At 39.3% G+C, this 21381-nt stretch overlaps 1 protein-coding gene across 2 annotated transcripts in view; it reads left to right on the forward strand.

The window, feature by feature from the left end:
• Window positions 1–8911, forward strand: part of LOC136886934 (1-phosphatidylinositol 4,5-bisphosphate phosphodiesterase gamma-1-like) — a 737826-nt gene extending 728915 nt beyond the window's left edge. For both annotated transcript variants that reach the window (XM_068231056.1, XM_068231055.1), the window contains one exon: window positions 8157–8911. In XM_068231056.1, the coding sequence (XP_068087157.1) occupies window positions 8157–8243 (87 nt within the window). In that variant the 3' untranslated portion in view covers window positions 8244–8911. The remainder of the gene's footprint in view (window positions 1–8156) is intronic.
• The last annotated feature ends 12470 nt before the right edge of the window (window positions 8912–21381 follow it).

Consider the following 21381-nt stretch of genomic DNA (forward strand, 5'->3'; position numbering starts at 1 on the left):
AGTGGCCGACATTTTGCCATCATTCCATTGGGCTTTGTCAAGGCTAACTGATAGCAGAGTTGTTGTTTTTTTCGGGGGGGGGGGGGGGGGGCGAAGCCCGCTCCCCCCGCGTGACCGACGACTCAATCTACATGGCCTCCGACATGCTATTATTTCTAAGAAGAAGAAAGAGATAGCAGGGAGGAGTGGGAAGTGATACAAGGAGTATCCGCCTGTTTCCATGTCAGACACGCTACCAGGCGATATTGTGTTATGTATATGGTATTGAAGTATGGTATTGAAGGGTCAGGGAAAAACCACATAGGCAGAAAGAAGAAAGAGCCTACATATAAAACCTGGCATCTTTTGATAGCACATGCAAGGATGTGGGCTGGAGAAAGACCAGAGGTTGTGTTAGTTAGGAACAGGTAACATGCACAAAACATAAACCAATTCCTTGCCATTCCATCGCCTGGGGATCAGTCCGTCTGGGCACTGCTGTGACTAGCGCGGTCCTTGCCGGCTGCGGAGCCATGCGTCGAGTACCACTAGGGCCCGTCGCACGACTCCACCTCCTTGGGGTACCTCGTACCCAGTCTCCGATCCCGGAGAATGAGGCCAAGCCCGCCGAGGCGGGGCCTCGGAAGGGGGTGGGTCATGGCGCCGGGCCTGTAGACAGGGCAACTGCGATGGGAGGCCGGGTGGCCCCCCGAGCAGTTGGCGCACACCAGCGCCTCCCTAAGTGCTGCGCAGGCCGTGTGGTGGTGGTCACCACCACAGTGGTTGCATCTCACCTCGAGCCCACAGCTGACCTGTCGGTGGCCCCACCTCAGACAGCGGAAACACTGCAAGAGCTGCTGAGGGGGACGTTTTACTCTCACCTGACTGCCGCTTCCCGCTGAGGTCCTCTCCTGATTGGCTCCTCGGTTGACTGCTGTCCTGGGGGCAGTCTTGGGTTGCGGCTGGGCGGCCCTCTCCTGGTGGGCCGGCGTCGTCGTCTTCTTCTTCTTCTTCTTCTTCCCTGGGGGTGCTTCTCAGCTGGGGAAGAGGCCTCGTCCTGATGGCCCTCCTCCCATCCTGGTGACCCCGGGGTGGCTGGTGGTTCCGCTGCGTTGCCATCTGCTTCTTCTCCCTGGCTGGCGGCGGCGGCAGCATCGGTCAGTGCTAATGCTCAACTGCGTTCCCTGTCCTGTGGGGCGCACATCGAGGTCTGCATCTCGAACGACATGTTGGCTGGCAGGGCCTGGACGGCGACCTCAGCACGCCAAGGGGCGTCCTTATCCACTGCCGTGCTGCCATCCACCATCACGGGCGCTCTCCTGGTTTACACCCGGGTTACAGGCTCCTCCTGGTAGGCCTGCGTCTGCGACCACTTCACCTTGGTAGGTGGGCGACGGTCCTGGTTGGCGGCCTTGCTGGTCTGCGTGTACCCAGTCGTCAGACTGTGCAGTGAAAGTGCTGCCCTCTAGGGTATCTATATGCAGGCTTGCACCAATATCCAGTGCAGAAGAGATCCATAATTGCAACCCTGGTCATCAGAGCAAAGAAATTGTGTGATACACCAGATACTATTAAAGCAGAATTATTAAATACACTGCATTCCACTTTCTGAATAAATGGTTACTCTCATCGTGAGATGACACAAGCCATCAGATGTACGCCAAAACACTTTTTTTTTAAATTGCTTTATGTCACACCGACACAGAAACAGTAGGACTTATGGTGATGATGGGATAGGAAATGTCTGGAGTGGGAAGGAAGCAACCGTGGCCTTAATTAATGTGCAGCCCAAGCATTTGCCTGGTGTGAAAATGGGAAACAATAGAAAACCATTTTCAGGGCTGCCAACAGTGAGGTTTGAACCCACTATCTCCTGGATGCAAGCTCACCCCGTAATTGTTATAATTGCTATACTTGTTCCTTAAGGGGAAATGTAGGCCAGAATTTGCAAAATTTACGGACATTTTTTCTGCAGTAATTTAAACCGGCGGGTTTTTAATAATATGCTACACAAGTGTCATTTATGAATTTCATAGGGAAATACATTTTAAATATTTTCTGAATGTCTGCACTTGTCATGCCCACATATCTGTTGTGCAGTGAGCATTCCAAGATCTCATTTTAAACTAATTTGTTGGTAGTAACAAGAAATAAATAAGTTAACAGGCTGTGCAAAGATGCTGGCCAGGCACGTCCAGTCCCTTTGTTTACAGTACAAATATATGTGGTTACCAAGTGATTGAGTAAATCTATAAATTATATCAAATTTTATTTTTGTTGTACTGTCAGTATGGGAAAACCTAGTTCTAGAGCATTTAGAAGGGTTCCTAAACACTGTTTCTTATGTACTAGGACAAACAAAGAACCAAATACCGGTTTTCAACAAGGTTGTGGAGAAAATCTAGTGTGTAACAAAGCAACTGATGTTACAAGTGACTTCAAAAATATGAGTGACTCAGGGAGTAAATTGAATGATGGTTTTGGTGATCATGATACCAGTGCAAACAATGAGTGCTGTGGAGGTAATAAAGTAATGAATTTAGAAATTGTTTCAAAAGCAATTATCTCTTGTGCGTGTCAAAATTGTGGTGCCAAATCTCTAAAGGAAGAAGAGTTGTATGCAATTTACATTTGTACTGTGGAAACTGTGAATATGACGTACAATTTAAAACCTCACATAGGAAATATTAAGTTAACCAATGCAATGGAGTGCTTTGGTATAGGCAGAATTGTGTCGTTCAGAGGCTTGGAATCAAACCTGGGGCATTCAATGTCACAATGCTGAGGGATATCCATGAGGTGCGACATGCCAAGGTCGATAGGTCAGTGAAAAATTTGCAAAAGATGGCTGGGCAGAGGAAGCAGACGAAGAGAAAATGTCAGCAGGAGGAAGAGGAATACTATAGATATTTTTAAGCAAAAAATTGAAATTCATTTATAAATAAAACTATGAGCCTAATTAAAATTTTGTTTCACAGAATGAATTACTACTGTCCAAAGAACTTAACAGCAAATTGTTATCACATTTAAATACCCAACTCAGAAAAGTTGCATGCAGTATTTTAAAGTGATTAAAAATATATTTTCTGTAGTGATCTTATTTATAAATGAAAATCAATTAAACTAACAGTAGCCATGCATAATTATGTTATAAACATTGGTAAAAAAGGTCAATATTGTATCTTTAAAACTCTGAAAGTTACAGGAATTTGTTTCAAGTCATACATTCGGCCCTATGTCTCCCCGTTACATAAGTCTGTTCAACAACTGACTTATTCAAGACATTTTTATATGAACATTGGTACTTGCATTTTAATTGAAACTATCACAAAGTTTTTACAATATAGAGTAACATTAGTTCATTGCAGAACATTTTTTCTAAAGCATCACCACATCACGTAGCCCACATGCTTTTTAATTATAATTGATCATAAGTAAGTACTTAATGTCCCAGTGTTAAATGTTTATGGTATTTTAATTTTTTGAGAATGCCGTATATTAATACTACTTCACTTAGTAACATCAGTTCAATGTGTTTTTTGTATGTCAAAAACATAGATTGTTAAATTCCCCTCTACAGCTTGTAGTTCAAGATTAATTTTTAATTACACATAAATTATTGAACATTATATGTAGCTGAAGATGTCCCACATCAAGGGACAAAACTTGAACTATTCTTACATGATCTAATTTCACTGATTATATGTATTGAAAAGGTGGACTATTACATCTATCATTTGAAGGGTCAACCCTGCGGCGGTCCTATCCCGGCCCAGTCTTATTTTGCCCTTAAAATAGTATTCTTATTAAATCTGCCTTGTCAGTACATTTCCTTTTAATGAAACTTATTTATTCATCATACATGTTTCAAAAACAATAAAATTATCTTCATCAATGATCATCGAAGTCTGAATTAATTACAACTTCAAAGAATAACAACAATATAACAATTTCCATTTGTTTAGCCTAAATTTAAAGTACTATTATATCACAATTTATAATATCAATGAATAAACAATTATTAATGGTACATTAGGAAGCTACCATCATATAAAATAATCAGTATTAATATGATGTTAAATGATTTGCTTCTTAAATGTGCTTAAGATCTTCAAATCTTAACTATTTTTCTTTTCCTCCCTGAATGATTAAATGCTAGTTTATATCATGGATTTTTGTCTGTACGTTTTTCATTTAAACTCTAATCAAAATTATTTTTTCAGTGCAAGATAAATATCTAAATTTTCCAAAATGTTTGTGAATTTACCTTTTTGGGATGAGTGTATTAATTCTATGTCACTATTAATGTCTGTGAATTTATGATTATTTTCTACCATGTGTTCTTCCATTGCTGAATATTTCTTTATGTTTTAACAGCATTAACATGTTCCTTATATCTTATAGCCAAACTTCTTCCTGAGTGTCCAATGTCTTGCTGCTTACATGTTTAGCATGTCAATTTGTAAATACCGGACTTCTTATACATCCTTTTATTCTCAGTTTTATTTGAATTAAAAATTATTTTAGTATTATTATTAGTTCTGTAGGCAATATTGTTCTCTTTTTTTTAATTTTTTTTTTTTATTTAGCCAATTGATAAGAATGCTTATTTCTGAAAGTCAAACATTTTTTTTTTTTTATCTTTTCACTCTTAAAATAAAGTTGTTTTTGTTCATTTTTCACTTTATTTATCATTCTATTAATACATTTTTTGGAGTATCCATTGTTAAGAGCATTCTGGTGGATGATATTTATTTCTTTATAATAATTCTTTTTAGACATTGGTATATTTATAACTCAATTAAACTGTAAAATGTCACCTTTTTATGTTGATTTGGATGATTAGAGTCATTTCTAGTAATAGTATCTGTTTGAGTAGGCTTTCTGAAAATTTAAAAATCAAAATGACCTTTATTTCTGGTCAGTTTGTTACATCCAAATAACTTACAGTCCCATCTTTCCCAGACTCCATTATGAAATGCACCTGTTTATCCAAAGTATTTAGATATTATAATAATCCATCAAGTTTTACCTCTTGTTCATCGGTAATAACAAAGATATCATCAACGTACCTTAACCATGTACCCAGTCTATCTATTTTATCCACTATTTTATTATATTCCATGTAATCCATGTATATGTTTACTCAAAATTCCTGGCGCTGGAGATCCCGTTGCTAAATCCATGGATTCCTTGTAAAATTTTGCTGTCCAAAACAAAATATGGTAGTTATTATCCGAAGTTATGGTACTGTTATTCTAATAATGTTAATTACATTTCCACCTTACTCAACTTGCTGTGTTGCATTAGATTCTTTCTTACTATTTGTATAGTATCTGCAACAGGTATGTTGGGGCACATATCTTTGATATCTAAACTATGCATCATGTAGTTGTCTGTTAACTCAGCGTTTTTGATTCTATTACAAAAGTCAACAGTATTGTTTAGGTGTGTCTGGCTGTTAAACTTATAGAGTTATTTTTACATTTTTTGAATAACTTAGCTTTCTTATATACCAGACTATTTCTAAAATTATCTATTGGTCTAATAAGAATGTCTTGCTTATGAATTTTCGGTAGCATTCTTAAATAGGTATCTCTGGGCTCATCTTAGTGTCGTCGGAATCCAATAATAATGGATGTTATTGAGAATTTGTTTAACTTTTTCTGCATAGATGATGTGGGTGGGATCTTTTTTTTTACCAGTTCAAAATTATTGCTCATTAAAAAAATTTTAGTCTTTTCAGTATAAACTTGTTTTTCTATCAGCATAGCTTTTGTCACTACAATATTATTATTTCCTACCTTCTTCTTCAATAATTTAATTTTCTTATTCAGTTCCTTATGATTATCTTCATTATGTTCTATTGTATTACATAATGTTCTACTCACTTCATATCTAAGCATAACTTGTTCATCAACTGGTTTCAATATTTACATAAAGATATCTTATCTCAATTATAATTCACCTTTTCCCAATTCAATGTAGGCCCTTTACTTAAAATGTTCATTTCACTAATGTTAAATTTGACTGTAGTTAGATTTTTAACTGGCTGAAAGAATTTGCCTTTGTCATCATTCGGTATATTTAACTTATTATTATCCCTAAAGTGTTTTGCTTTATTATCAAGTAAAATTTGGAACTTCTTATCCAATAACGTTTGTTTCTTACCCAAAATATTATACATTGATATTTCTGTGTTCTTCTGCAACCAGTCCCATTCTGTTTTTGATGCAGATTTTGTTATCAGTAGATGTAACTCATATAACTCATTATTAAGTCTGGATTTTTTAAGAAGAAGAACTTAATTTCATTCTTGAGCCATACTCAGTTGACCTTATTCTGTGTTTTAATCTCATTAGGATTAGGATGTAATCTTCCTCTTTTTTTGCAAGGACATGAAATGTTTTGGAACCAGTTTATAAGACAAACTTTTTTTTAAAGAAAATCTATGTCTTTAGAAATTTTAATCTTTAAGTTCTTAAATCTGTTAAATAGTTTCTTTGCCTGGCCGATCGCTGACGAAGAGAATGTTTATTGTTCTTGAAACATGTACAATGAATAAATAAATTTCATTAACAGAAAGTGTATTGACAAGGCAGATTTAGCCAGAATACTATTTTAAATAGTTTTTAATAAGTTTCGACAAGTCATTATAGGAATAAATAATAGCACCTATTTGGTCAAGTCTGTCAACAGTGACTAAACTATGATCGGTGCAGAATTCAACCAGCCAACATCTCTTTCATTACTTTGTCCCAATCCAAATTATCTATTGCATTACTTTCTCTTCCTTGGCCTACCACTACATTCCAGTCTCCCATCACAATTAGATTCTCATACCCTTTACATATTGTATTAAATCTTCTATCTCTTCATATATTCTTTTGATTTCATCATCCACTGAACTAGTAGGCATATAGACCTGCACTATTGTGGTGGGCATTGGCTTGGTGTCTATCTTGACAACAATTATCCTTTCACTATGCTGGTTCTAATAGCTTACCTGCTGCCCTATTTTCTTATTCATTATTAAACCAACTCCTGCCTTTCCCCTCTTTGATTTTGTGTGGATCATTCTGTAATCGCCTGACCAAAAATTCTGCCCTTCCTGCCAACGAACTTCACTTATAACAACTACATCTAACTTTAATCCATCCATTTCCCTTTTCAGATTCTCTAACCTACCACAATGATTCAAACTTCTAACATTTCCTACTCCGACTCGCAGAATGTCAGTATACATCTTCCTGATGATTGCCCACTCTCGTGTAGTCCCCACGCAGAGATCCAAATGGGAGACTATTTTATCTCCGGAATATTTTAACCGGGAGGAAGCCATCATCAGCTCATCATTCATACAGAGAGCCACATGTTCTCAGGAGTTAAGTTACGACTGTAGTTTCCCTTTGCTTTCAGCCGTATAGCCATATGACACAGCTAAGCCGTATTAACTTTTATTACAAGGCCATATCAGTCAATCATCTAGACTGGCACCCTTGCATCTTCCAAAAAGCTGTCTCTCAACAGATACCCATCCGATATGGTTGCACCTACAGCTTGGCTATCTCCTTCACTCAGACACAAAAGCCTCCCCATCACAGCAAGGTCACATGGTTCACAGTGAGGAGATGAGCCTTACATGTAGAATTTCATCTTTCTCATTCTTAACTTTGACACTAATGAAGACGAGATAAAGGCTAATTTCACCCTATGCATTCCATTTTCAGAGGTTTGAAAGCTCTGTATTCAATTATATTGTTGCAATGACAATTGCCTCATTATATCCTGTTGTGTTTACAAATCCTCATTCCAAGGCATCATTGCTGGTGAGTACAGATCCTCTGTATGCTAAATTAAAAATCATCAATAATATATTTGTCCTGTGTGATGGTCTGTGAAAAGTTTTGTTTTGATGTGCACCATTGTGCAGTGCAGAGCTTAAACTCCTGGGTTAGGAGATTTAAATCCATTTTTTGAGCAAACTTATTAGCCTTTTGAATACAAGGTGAATGTGTTAAAGATGTTCTTTAAATATGAATGGTGTGTGTTCATCAGAGGATAAAGATACTCATATGTTTCTATTGTGTTTTGTTGTAACTATTATTTTCATTCTCTGTGTTGATTTAGAAGGGTTTTTATGTTATTTTAAGAGCTATTCTTGAATACTTTTACAGGATACATCAAATAAATTTAAAATGAATCCAGTTTCACCTCGAAGTCCCTCTGCTGATATGGAGGATGCCTCCGGAGATATTCACTGAGAAGTTGCTACGGGTACTGCATATTATTGCGAGAGACTGTTTGGTTTGGTTTGATTGATTGATTGATTGATTGATTGATTGATTGATTGATTGATTGTTTGATTGTTTGATTGATTGATTGATTGATTGATTGATTGATTGATTGATTGATTGATTGATTGGACGGACGGACGGACAGATATCGCGATTGACTTCAAGTGAATTACAAGAGGTTCATGTTGAACTGAAGTAAAACATTGCATATAAATGACTGGTAATTAGTAAGGTCACAACAGTGCATTAAATATAATATTGTATATAATATATATTTTTGAGGAATACAAAGTGAATAACAAAGACCTAATTTTATATATGTTATACCTTGGAGTATCTCTGTAACTTATCCCATGTAAATTATTTCATAATTCCTATGGCTGGAAGCAGACATTACTGTCAAAAATTCCTTTTTTTTTTTTTTTTTCTTTTTTAAGAAGCCCTTTAAACCTTTCACAAAACCACTGCCAAAAGAAATCGTATTGTTCATTCTAATTAATAAACCAGAGCTTCCTTGTATTTACTATTTTGTTAAGTGTTTTTTGTAAGATGTCTACCATTGAGCATGAAAGGTTTGTTTTGTATGTTTAAACCATATAGAATTGATGAGTTGTAAGGAATTACACAGATGCTTAATGAAATATGTGAATATCTATCTATCTTCCTCTCCTCTTTATTTTCAACTATGCCTACTCTGCTCACAGATATCACCTGAATACATTGAGTACCATATGAGTTTGTTTATTAATACTCGGAGATGTGTCATGCCAGAAAAGATACCTACACAACTCCCATTGCTGCAGACTAAGCATAGTGTGTGGATATGTTTTTATAAGATATTAGAACTATCACTGTTAAGTTTAGGTAAATTCCATCTTTAGATGTCAATCCTTATCAACAGAAAACTGAGATATTGTAATTATACACAACTTTTTCTCATTGAGCTTTACAAAGTTTAGTGGCGGGCTTAGCTGACTTGACACACTCTTGTGAGAAGAGTAAGGAACTGCATAATCTGTTAGGCTGGTAATCTAATATAAAAGCAGTGATATCAGTGTTGGCTGTCATAGTAACCATGTTTTCTTCATGCATATGCTACTTATGTTATCTACATCTAACATAATGGGGGAATGGTATGAAGTTGGACAGCAAATTTTGGTTTTCTTTTTATGTATTTGTGAAGGTCCCTTTAAACTGAAACAGGTAGTGGGTGTCTAATTTTTCGCAAGTCCTTTTAAAGTGGGGATTTGGGAGCTCCAAGTTTGCAATGCAGCACACTCTGAATAGTACAGTACATGCCGGTACACATCAGCGCTCATAGCTAGTCACTGTCTTTCCTCACCTTCCCTCTCTGCACATTCCATTATCCGCTGCCTATAGTTGTGTATACAGGATGGCGAGTCCTATTCTATACAGTAAAGTTCTTCATGATGGATGGATATTGCACATGCAGGTAAGGGCACTGGATTCGTTACTTCTTATGACTACTTGCAAGATTATTGCAACTCTTATTAGTGCCATTAGAGAGCTTTCTAATAAAGAGCAAATCATGCACACACAGATTAAGATGTTTGATGCAGTTTTGGAGGAAGAAGCCATTTTTGTTGATTCAGAAAACAAACATGTTGGGGAGGACACACCATTATTGAAAAAGACATAAACATGAAGTTGAGTTTAATAAAGATAACATGTATTAAGATGGCTGAAGATGACTTTGTAAATCGGGGGAAGATTATGATTCCGACTGATTGTTGGATATGTTCCAAATAGTAAAGGAACGAGGATCTATGTATGCTGTATGGAAGTTTAAAAAGACTTAGAGACAAATTTATGGAGTCTTCAACTACATTGAACACAATGGAGAAATTATAAAATGTACAATGGTTCGAGCTCATATGGAAGAACAATTCACAAAGGCTAGGATGCGTTATTTATGTCACAAAATTGGGCATTGAGCATTGGATTGGTGAGGGCAGAGAGTTGTTTTGGCCCAAACACACACTCCAGAGCGACTCTTACTTCACAAACAGCGTTTGAAAATTCAGTTTTATAAAGTAACCACACCAGTCTTTTTAAAAAAGACAAAGAAGTACAACATAAAGTTGGTAAAATTGTTGTTAAAATAATTACCGAGTTGCATGAACCAGGCGAGTTGGCCGTGCGGTTATGGCTGTGAGCTCGCATCCAGGAGATAGTGGGATCAAACCCCACTGTCGGCAGCCCTGAAGATGGTTTTCCGTGGTTTCCCATTTTCACACCAGGTAAATGCTCGGGCTGTACCTTAATTAAGGCCATGGCCGCTTCCTTCCCATCCCTAGACCTTTCCTGTCCCATCATCGCCATAAGACCTATCTGTGTCGGTGCGACGTAAAACAAATATGGAGAAAAAAAGAATTGCAAGGAAAGAAAAGAGATCCAGGATGCTGTCCGGCTCCATGACTAAATGGTTAGCATGCTGACCTTTGATCACAGGGGTCCCGGGTTCGATTCCCAGCAGGGTCGGGAATTTTAACCATAATTGGTTAATTTCGCTGGCACGGGGGCTGGGTGTATGTGTCGTTTTCATCATCATTTCATCCTCATCACGACGTGTAGGTCACCTACAGGTGTCAAATCAAAACGACCTGCATCTGGCGAGCCAAACTTTCATTTTTTCCAGGATGCCAATATCTGGAATTTGGACTGGTCGCAATTTGAATATGAAATGGCAACACAGAGAAGTTAATGATTTTCTTGGAGTGAACGACATTTTTGCCAAAATAGTTTGATGCACTCCCACACAGTGCAATATCACATTTCTGAAATGGGGCATTTGTTCTTAATCATTTTCCAAGACATTCGTGGGAAGTGTAGACCTAGGGTACAAGAAAATATCAATGCTTACATGGATACCTTCAAATATTATTATTATTATTATTATTATTATTATTATTATTATTATTATTATTAGTGTAAAATGGCCCTCCATAGGCTGTATCATACATACATACATACATACATATCTTTATTACCCACCCTAGAATACACCATCGGCTTTACAGGTAATAAAGACAGACAGAGCGAAACCCAGAAACAAAAAGAACAAACAAACAAACACTAGGCACTACATCTCTCCTAAAACTACTTAGCAAAATTATTTACCTCTAAATCTACTCAGTGTCCTCCCACACACACGCGGATAGCCGGCAAACGTGCAGGAAGCACCGCACTACAAATTACCCTATTTCCCTATTCCCCTATTCCTACCAACCACCTAGAAAAAAATATATATATACAGTAGACCGGTCTCTGCGTCAGCCCTGGTATGGAATACATGCCCACCAACCCGTTGATCGCAGGGACCAGCCTCGCCACGTGAGAACTGATCTTATTTCTCACCTACACCTGCTGACAATGTATTCCTTACCTACCATGTGTGCCAAGCCAGCTTGGCGGAAACCAGACCCATCACATGGCTTGTCACACACTTCCGCTATATACGTCACACCTTCTTTGTTCATTGTCAGCTCACTACCTTCCCTCTTCTTTTTCTTTTCTTGCCGTGCAGACATGCTAAAGCCTAGCTTCTTTGGGTTGGGTCAAGCCCCAACCCGTCCCTCTTCCCTTGATACGCCACCTTCTCCTCTCTCGCACTATTCCCGCCCACTACATCTCACCTTCTTGAACTTAAGACTTAAACATCAACATTTTTTTTTTTTTTTTTCACTTACACACAAACAGACAGTTTCCATTCCAAGTCCATCAGTTCACTCAGTCTTCACAATCTACAACACCACACTTGCCTCAAACCGTTGGACTTAATTTTTATACTTCCAACATTTTCTCCTTAACTACAGTCCCCCTTAATCTATCTAAATTACTATTACACATTAAACTTAATACATAAACATCAAGAATCCCTCAATTTTACACCCTTCATCAAGGCATCTACACCATTTATATTTTTTTTTTTTTTTACCTACTTTCATAATTTCCATACTGCCAACATTTTCTCCTTAACTACATTCCCACTTAATCTATCTCAATTCTATCACATATACCTTCTTTGTACTTCTTCCTCACAAACAATCCCTTTTTTTTTTTTTTTTTTCATTCCTCATTTACACACCAACAGACAGTACTCCATTCCAAGTCCATTAGTTCACTCAGTCAACTCGCTTTTTTTTTTTTTTTTTTTTTTTTTTTTTTTTATACTAAGCTTTACACTACCCTCAAACCTACTCAACCTCCCCTTTTCTCAACGCTTACCTAATTTTCTCAGGCTTTCCATTTGCCCCAGGCGGATCACCTTTCCACAGGGCAAGGTGCTCTCCCCCTTTCCCCTAACACTAAAGCCCCCTCTTCTGATATCATGATTACCATGATACCCTTCCCGCATTTGCTCAGGGCGGATATCCATTCCTCTGAGCAGAATGCCTTCCCCCTTTCTCCCTCAGCACAAACCACATTATCTGCACAACCCCTGTTACTCCCTCAATTTCTTTATAAATATAGCTCTGGCCACATTTAAGAATTTCGTTATATTCGTTCCTTTCTCGCACTCTCTACATAACCAAGATGTTATCTTATAGCTTTCCCCTACCATATGCAGCTCCTTCTTACTTAGTAGTTTGATCTTTATCTCCGCCAAAGGTCGGCATTGATTAAAAATATGCAGGTCCTCCCACTTCTCTCCACATAACACACATCTATCCCTATTCTCACTACCTACCCATCCCCTATTCCTCGGAACACCCAATAACCACCAATACAAACCTCTCTTATCCCTTCTACCCTCAAACTCCGTTTTCGGGTTTATTACTTCCACCAATTTATTTAAAACTGATAAAGAGACTCTCTCTCTACATTCCCCTATTAAGCTCTGTCTTTCCATATCTAGTAGTCTTCCCTTTATCCTTTCCCATACCCATTTATTCCTACCATCCCCCCAGACCTCTCCATATACCCCCAATCCAATCTTTTGTAACCATTTTTTGCACTTATTCACCCAGTAACCTTCATTCGTCATACCTTTCTGAAAATTAAACGTTTCTTGTACTAACGCCCCACCCTTCCCTTCCTCCAATCTAATCCAGTACTTGAACACCCTCTTAGCTATTTCAACCTCTATCGATTCTTTACAGACTAATCTGGCCCCGGCATTGGCTGTACAATTCGGTAGGTCCATCATGATCTTGCTAAATTTTGCCACCACCTGGTTTAGTTCACTCCTATCTTCCTCCATTCCCCATACTTCAACCCCAAATAGCATTTTGCCCATTACCAGTGATTTAGGGGTACACGAAAGGAGCCTCCCCGAAGATTGCGATGATTTGTGATCAAGATAATAAAAGCAATCGGGCGTACCCCGGGCAACGTCAGAGAATGAATAACCTGACGGCTGATCCTTTCACAACAGAAACATCCACACCTGAGCCCTTTTCAGGGCCACAGTTAACGATTATCTCTGTTAACATAGAAGGCATTACACCAGCCAAAGAAGAACTGCTACAAGAACTATGCAGGAAGCACCAGTGCCACATACTGTGCATACAGGAGACACATAGAGGTTGTGATATTCGCAGGCCAAAAATAGATGGAATGCGTCTCGCCATTGAAAGACCTCATGATAAATATGGAAGTGCTATTTTTGTTCATCCAGATTTCCAGATTTCATCCACAGCATTCACAGAGGAAAACAACATTGAAATCCTTACTGTAGAAACAGCTAATTGCACCATTTCATCCCTTTATAAACCACCTGGTGCTCAATTCACTGTAAACCTACCATCCAATTTCGGAAACAAGCATGTGCAAATTGTGATCGGTGATTTCAACAGCCATAGTCCTCTCTGGGGCTATGACCATGAAGATGAGAATGGGACAGCAGTACAAGAATGGGCAGAAATAAGCCAGCTGACTTTAATCCATGATGCAAAACTACCTGGATCCTTTAACAGTGGCAGGTGGAGAAGAGCTTACAATCCTGACCTCATATTTGGCAGCAGCAATATCAACCAACAATGTGTAAAATCTGTCTGTTCCCCAATACCCAATACACAGCATAGACCAATAATGTGTCAAGTATTTGCTGCTATAAGACCTCAGATGGTATCCTTTCGGAGGAGGTTTAATTTTAAGAAGGCAGACTGGTCAAGATTTGCGGAATTACTGGACGCTGAAATATCTGCTATAGAACCAGTACCCAGTTACTATGACACCTTCACCACAGCTGTAAAGAGATGCTCAAGGATGTCTATCCCCCGTGGCTGTCGAACATCTTATATCCCCGGGCTTACTTCAGATCAAGCCACACTACTTGCAGAATACAAAAACTTATTTGAAGAAAATCCTTTCAATGAAGTAACTGTGGAAGCAGGGAACAAGCTTATTTCCTCTATTAGAGAGACCAAAAGGGATCAGTGGATACAAACTATTGAAAACTTGGACCTGAAAAGAGACAGTCATAAAGCTTGGAGACTTCTGAGACGTCTAAGCAATGATCCAACCAAGACCACCGCACATCATAATATCACTGCTAACCAAATAGCACATCAGTTACTGCTGAACGGGAAGGCAAACCACAAATCACAAAAACCGAAACTGCAAAGAGAAGAGCATGAAGAGAGCGACGACCTAACATCATCACTCAGCATGGAAGAATTAGAGAAGGCTATCAAACAGAGTAAAAATGGAAAATCAGCTGGCTTGGATGATATACGAACTGAGCAAATTAAACACTTTGGCTTAATGACAAAGAAATGGATTCTCCAACTCTTCAATAACTGTTTGAGCAGAAACCAAATTCCAAAGATATGGCGGAAGAGCCGAGTGATTGCCTTGCTGAAACCTGGTAAAGAAGGGAATGATCCAAAGAATTTTAGACCAATTGCGCTACTATGTCACCTTTACAAACTGCTGGAAAGATTGATCTTAAATCGCCTATTACCTGTAATTGACCCATTACTTATACCTCAGCAATCTGGATTTCGTCCTGGTAAAAGCTGTACTGGACAGTTATTAAACCTTACACAGTTTATAGAAGATGGGTTTGAGGCTCGTAAGGTGACAGGAGTGGTATTTGTTGACTTATCAGCAGCGTATGACACTGTCAACCACCAGCTACTATTAGTGAAGGTCTACAATCTAACCAAGGACTTTAACCTAACAAGACTCATCGCCACTCTTTTGCAGAATCGCAGGTTCTTTGTTGATTTCCAAGAACAGCGTAGTCGATGGAGACTACAGAAAAACGGTCTTCCGCAAGGAAGTGTGTTGGCTCCAATTCTGTTCAATATATACACAAACGACCAACCCATAGCCCCCAATTGCAGTAGCTTCTTGTATGCTGATGACCTCGCCCTAGCCACTCAGAGAAGAGATTTTGAAACAGTGGAGATCACCCTCACGGATGCCCTTAATGATCTTTCTAGATATTACAGCACAAACCAGCTTAAACCGAACCCCTCAAAGACACAAGTGTGTGCTTTTCATCTGAGAAACAGGGAAGCCACTCGCAAGTTAAAGATAGTATGGTCAGGAGTCGAACTGGAACACTGCGAGTCTCCAAAATATCTAGGAGTGACACTTGATAGATCTCTTACTTTCAAGAAGCACTGCATGAACTGCAAATCAAAAGTCTCCACCAGGAACAATCTTTTACGGAAACTGGCCGGATCACAGTGGGGTAGCCAACCTGAAACCATCCGAACTTCTGCAATGGCACTATGCTATTCTGCAGCAGAGTATGCGTGTCCTGTCTGGTATAATTCAACATATGCCAAACAGGTGGATATAGCTCTCAATGAAACTTGCAGAATTATAACAGGTTGTTTGAAATCCACTCCAGTTGAATGGCTCTACCACCTTGCAGGAATAGCACCTCCTTCTGTTCGAAGAGAAATAGCTGCGAACAAGGAAAGAAAGACAGTGGAACAGGAAAGGACCCACCCTCTATATGGGCATGCACCGCATCTGCAACGTTTAAAGTCAAGGAAGAGTTTTCTCAGAACTTCAAAGGAACTTAGAACCACTACTGAAAAAGCCAGGTTGCAATTATGGAGGGCTACATCCTACCTTCCTCCTGGCTGGATAAGATTTTCTGAAACTCTACCTCCTGGCTACAATGAAGAATGGATGACCTGGAAGTCCCTGAATAGACTGAGATCTGGAGTTGGCAGATCCAAAGTTAATTTGGCAAGATGGGGCTATATAGATCAAGAAAAAATCCAATGTGACTGCGGAGAAGACCAGACAGTCCAACATATGCTCCAGTGTCGTCTATGTCCAGCCTCCTGCACAGAAGATGAACTATATCAAGCATCAAAAAATGCTTTGGAAGTGGCCAAGTTTTGGGCAAATGTAATATAGTAATTATAACTGTGTACAACATGTATGTTTCTGATACGAGAATAATAATAATAATAATAACCAGTGATTTAAACACCGTTTTCTGAATTTTGTATTTAACGTCTGGAAATTTCTTTTCTAATGCCCCTACTACCGCAAGCGCTCCTCTTCCTTTAAGTTTTGCCTTCTTACACTGATTTTTCCAAGAAGCATTCTTACTAATTATTACACCTAGGTACTCAATTTTTCCCCCTGGTTTAATTTCTTCCTGCTCCAGCCTCCAGACTTCCTTATTCTTTCTCCCACCCCTTTTCCTACACACCAATATCTGAGTCTTTCTTACATTTACTCTGAGAGACCATTTCCTAGTATATTCAACTACCTTGTCCAACCCTTTTTGCAAACCATTTGCCATCAAAGCCAAAATCAATAGGTCATCCGCGAATAGCAACCCCGGAACCTCCATTTTCCCTACCCAAGGGCAATGCCATGCGTCTCCACCATGACCCTCTAAAATATTATTTATAAATAATATAAATAATATCGGGGATAGCTTACATCCCTGTCTCACCCCGCTTTTCGATTCAAAACGCTTACTCAACCTTCCATCCTGCAATTTAATCATCACAAACACTTCCTCATAAATAGTTTCAATTGCCACCCTCATTTTTTTCGACATTCCAACCTCCCCTAATCTCAAAAATAGCGCCTCCCTACTGACCGTATCAAAGGCTTTTTCTAAGTCAATCGCTGCTATAAATAATTTACGCCCTGCTATCCTCACATACTTTGTAATCAAAGTGTCCAGAATCCAAACATTATCAACTGTATTACATCCTTTCCTAAATCCATTTTGGAACTCAGATATCCTACCGTACTGTTCCGCCCAATTTGTTATCCTATTCGCCAAAACCCCTGTGTACACCTTTGACAGCGAGTCTAGGAGTGTAATTCCTCTATAGTTGTTTGGATCACTACTAGCTCCTTTATTTTTATAAATAGGGCATAATACCCGCATCCTCCATTCTCTAGGAAATTTCCCCGTTTCCAGCAACCTATTAAAGAATTTCACAATCCCTCTCAACATCGGTTCATTTGCCCCTACCTCTTTCCATACACTATTGGAAATACCATTCACACCTCCTGCAGCCTTGGGTCTAGCATTTTTTTATACTGTAATTACCTCCTGCCTTGTTATCTCCCCATCCAATATTGTAATGCCTACTTCCAGTTCCCTTCCAATTTGTGACTTGTCTATTTCTCTACCCAATTTCCTCTCCCCTTCTAAAAGCCTTTTAAAATGCCTAACCCACTCGTTTTCTCCTATTTTATCTCCCTTCCCCTCCGGTTTCGTTCTTCTGATCTTGTTTATTGACTCCCAAATCCTCTCAAATTTCTTCTCTCTGCAATATATATTTATTTTTTCAGCTTCCGCCTCCTTCCATCCTCTTTTCTTCTCATTCAATACCTCTTTATATTCCCTTCTCAATTTACAATATTCCTTCCTTTTTTCTTGCGTACCCTCCTTCCTAAACTCCGCTAGGGTTCTCATTACAACCTCACGTTTTCTCCTACAGTCTTCATCAAACCATCCATTCATTTTATTCTTTTTTCCCTCTACCCTTCTCCTCACTTTCTTTCCCACCCTCCATACAGGTAGTTCAATTAATTTTAACACGTTATCCATATCATTCCCTTCTACCGCCCTTTCAATTCCTACCCTTAATATATCTCCCTCCTCTTTCAAATGCTGTCTTAATTTCTCTTTGGTATTATCATCCCATACATACTTCCATCCTCCATTCCTATATCTCTCCTTACTTTCCTCCATCTTTCCCTTCTCATCAGCAACCAAAGTTCTCAATTTTATTTTGATAGGCATATGTTCTGTCAACCCATATTCTAACACCTCAAAACTTATTATTCTCCTTAACGCTATCTCTGAACTTATTCCTATGTCCACCACACTCCCTCCATTTGTTGTAATATACGTCAAATCACCCACACTATCCCCCTTCATCCACCCATTTAAAATAAGTAAATGTTCTAGAGCACATAACTCTAATAACCTTTCTCCATAACTATTTACAACATTATCCTTGCTCTCCCTTTGCAGTACCCCATCTACTTTTACTTCTTTCCCGTATACCGGTACTCTATTGCTCACTCTCGCATTCCAATCCCCCAATAAAATCATCCCATCTTCTACATACATTCCTTTAATTGTGTTTATTTCTTCAATCAGTTCGTCAAAAAAATGTTTATTTGCATACACTGAATCGCACGGATGGTTATAAAGCAGTGCCAGACAAATTGCTTCCGCTGCCCCCTTCCCCATTTTTACTCTCAACCACACTACCCCTTCTACCCTAGTCTGTAACGTCTCCACCCATTCAGCTATCTCATTCCTTATTAAAACTACTATGCCCCCTGGGTTTCGGCCCCTCTTCCCTATTTTTTCCCTTAACACGTTAACTACTCTATAACCGTCCCATGTAATTTCAACCCCCTTTCCTAACCACGTCTCTACTAGAGCAATAATCTCAAAATCTTTCACTAAATCCACAATTTCCTTATTCCCTAACTTCCCCATCAACCCCTCAATATTCAGCATCCCTATCACCATATCTAGTTATTTATTTCCTCCCCCTCCCTCCCTATACTTCTGCATTTCACCACTTCCCCCCTTACTTCTCGTGATTCTTCCTTTTGGCTCCACCCCATCCCTCTCTTTCTTCTCACCCCCATCCTTCCCCTTTTCCGTGCCAGAGCCTTTTTTCCCACCCCATAGATCTTTTAAACTTAAGGATCTCGCCTTATTTAACGCCTGCTTTCTCTCCAGGTTTATTTCTGCATTATTCCTATTTGGGGAGGTTAAGTCACTACCCTGACTACTTTCCCTTCCCGTCACCTCTTCACTACCTGTATCCACTTCACTTCGGTCTAGTGTCCTACTTGTTGATTCACTCCTTCCTGGGCTGTTCTGACTCACCAAGGACTCTGCTGTCTTCGCTACCTGCCCGCTGACACCGCAGTCCCCTCTTCTCTCTTCCTTCTCCGTACTGATGTCGCCCTGCTCTCGATTTCTGCAACTCATTTCCTCCTCACATTTTTCCATCCTCAGCAGTTCCTCCTGTGTCCACGATCGCGACCAATTTCTGCCTGAAGTAACCAGACACCTCCCCACTATCTTGACTCGCAATCCCTCCGCTCTAGCACGCCACATATGCCGCTTATAGACCTCCAACCGCATCCTATCTTCTTTCTCTATCTCAGCCTTCAAATAAATGTTCGATCCTTTCAAATTTCCAGCATTCCTCAGAAGTATATCAGCCATCAGGGTTGATATTAATCTTAACTTCACCGGCCTATGTCCCTTGTTCCTTCCCACTCTATATATATCATCTATATCAACTTCAGAAAAGTTTATCTTCATTTTGTTCGAAACTATGTCCACCACTTTCAATACTAATTCCACTTTTGATTCTGTTCCTTCCTCAGGTACACCATACACAAACACATTTTTTCTTGCCGATTCGTTCCTCGCTAACCTCACTTCTCTCTTCATTGCTGCTAATTCCTCTTCCAGTACCACCACCTTCTTTTTCAAGCTCTCTACCTCATCTTCTATCTCCGCTAACTTGTCATTTACACCTCCAATTTCTTCTTTTATAAAACTTTTTAAGTCCTTCATCTCCTTCATTTGGGTTGCCTGGTGTTCCTGCATCATTTCCTTAATTTCTTCTCCTTTGCTTGCTTCCTTCACCACTCTCTTGATCTCTTCAAGCTCCTCCCAGCCGAACGGTCCCTGGTTTGGACCCGGATTCTTTTCTATACCTCCTACCACCAGCAGCGTCGCAATAACCGTCGCACACAACATAATCTCCAACAGTCCTTTATAACCACTAATTTCTCTTCCTCTCTCAACTCCACCTTCCTTCCAACACTGCCTTGCACCATGCCATCTTCCAATTCTTAGCCTGTATTGCTGTATCGTTATTCCCATATTGCGCACCTCAGCTCATTCACACGTCTGCACTTCCCGATGTCTCGCTCGTAACTGCCATAGGCTGTATCTAATAATTAAATAAATAAATAAATAAATAAATAAATAAATAAATGTTTGTTCATCTTCCAGGAAGATGAAGAAAGCACACGTATGTGACCAGTTCCAAAACATTTTCCATCCGCAGTTAAATGAGCATGAAAGAAACCATCTCTTAGATTCATCCACTGGCCAGGGCAAACATGCACACCTTGTAGCAAAAAGTTAGACCCCCCATGAACTGTTTCAGCTCAAAATGGCCTTTTCGAATATGTAAAATATAAATTTGCCATCTGACTTCATACCATTCCCTTGTAAGCTGATGTCCTGGCCCACCATGGGCAGTAGAGTTACTGTGTGTCTTCTTTTAATTATTTGTCTTGAAGAGGAAGTGTGCAATTTTAGATTAGAAGGGTCAGATTTTATCTTTCTTTCTACAGGGTCTTTCACTCAAAGTGAGGCCGGCCGACTGGTCAGCGCAGCACAGCAGGTAGATGGACGAGCTGAAGGTCAGATGAGCACATGGCAACTTGCTGAGCTTGGGGCCAGGAGAGCACCTGTATGAATCGCACTAAACAACAAGCGCACATAATAACGCATAATCAAAGTAAAATATTTTCTCACCTTGTCACAGAAGATGTTGAAATTGTCTCCACCTGCATCTACACATTTGTGGCTTTATCTAAGGAAATTTTCATTCCTGCACATTAGTTCATCTACAGACATAGCCTC

Source organism: Anabrus simplex, chromosome 1 (assembly GCF_040414725.1).
Source record: "Anabrus simplex isolate iqAnaSimp1 chromosome 1, ASM4041472v1, whole genome shotgun sequence".
NCBI classification, from domain to species: Eukaryota; Metazoa; Arthropoda; class Insecta; order Orthoptera; family Tettigoniidae; genus Anabrus; species Anabrus simplex.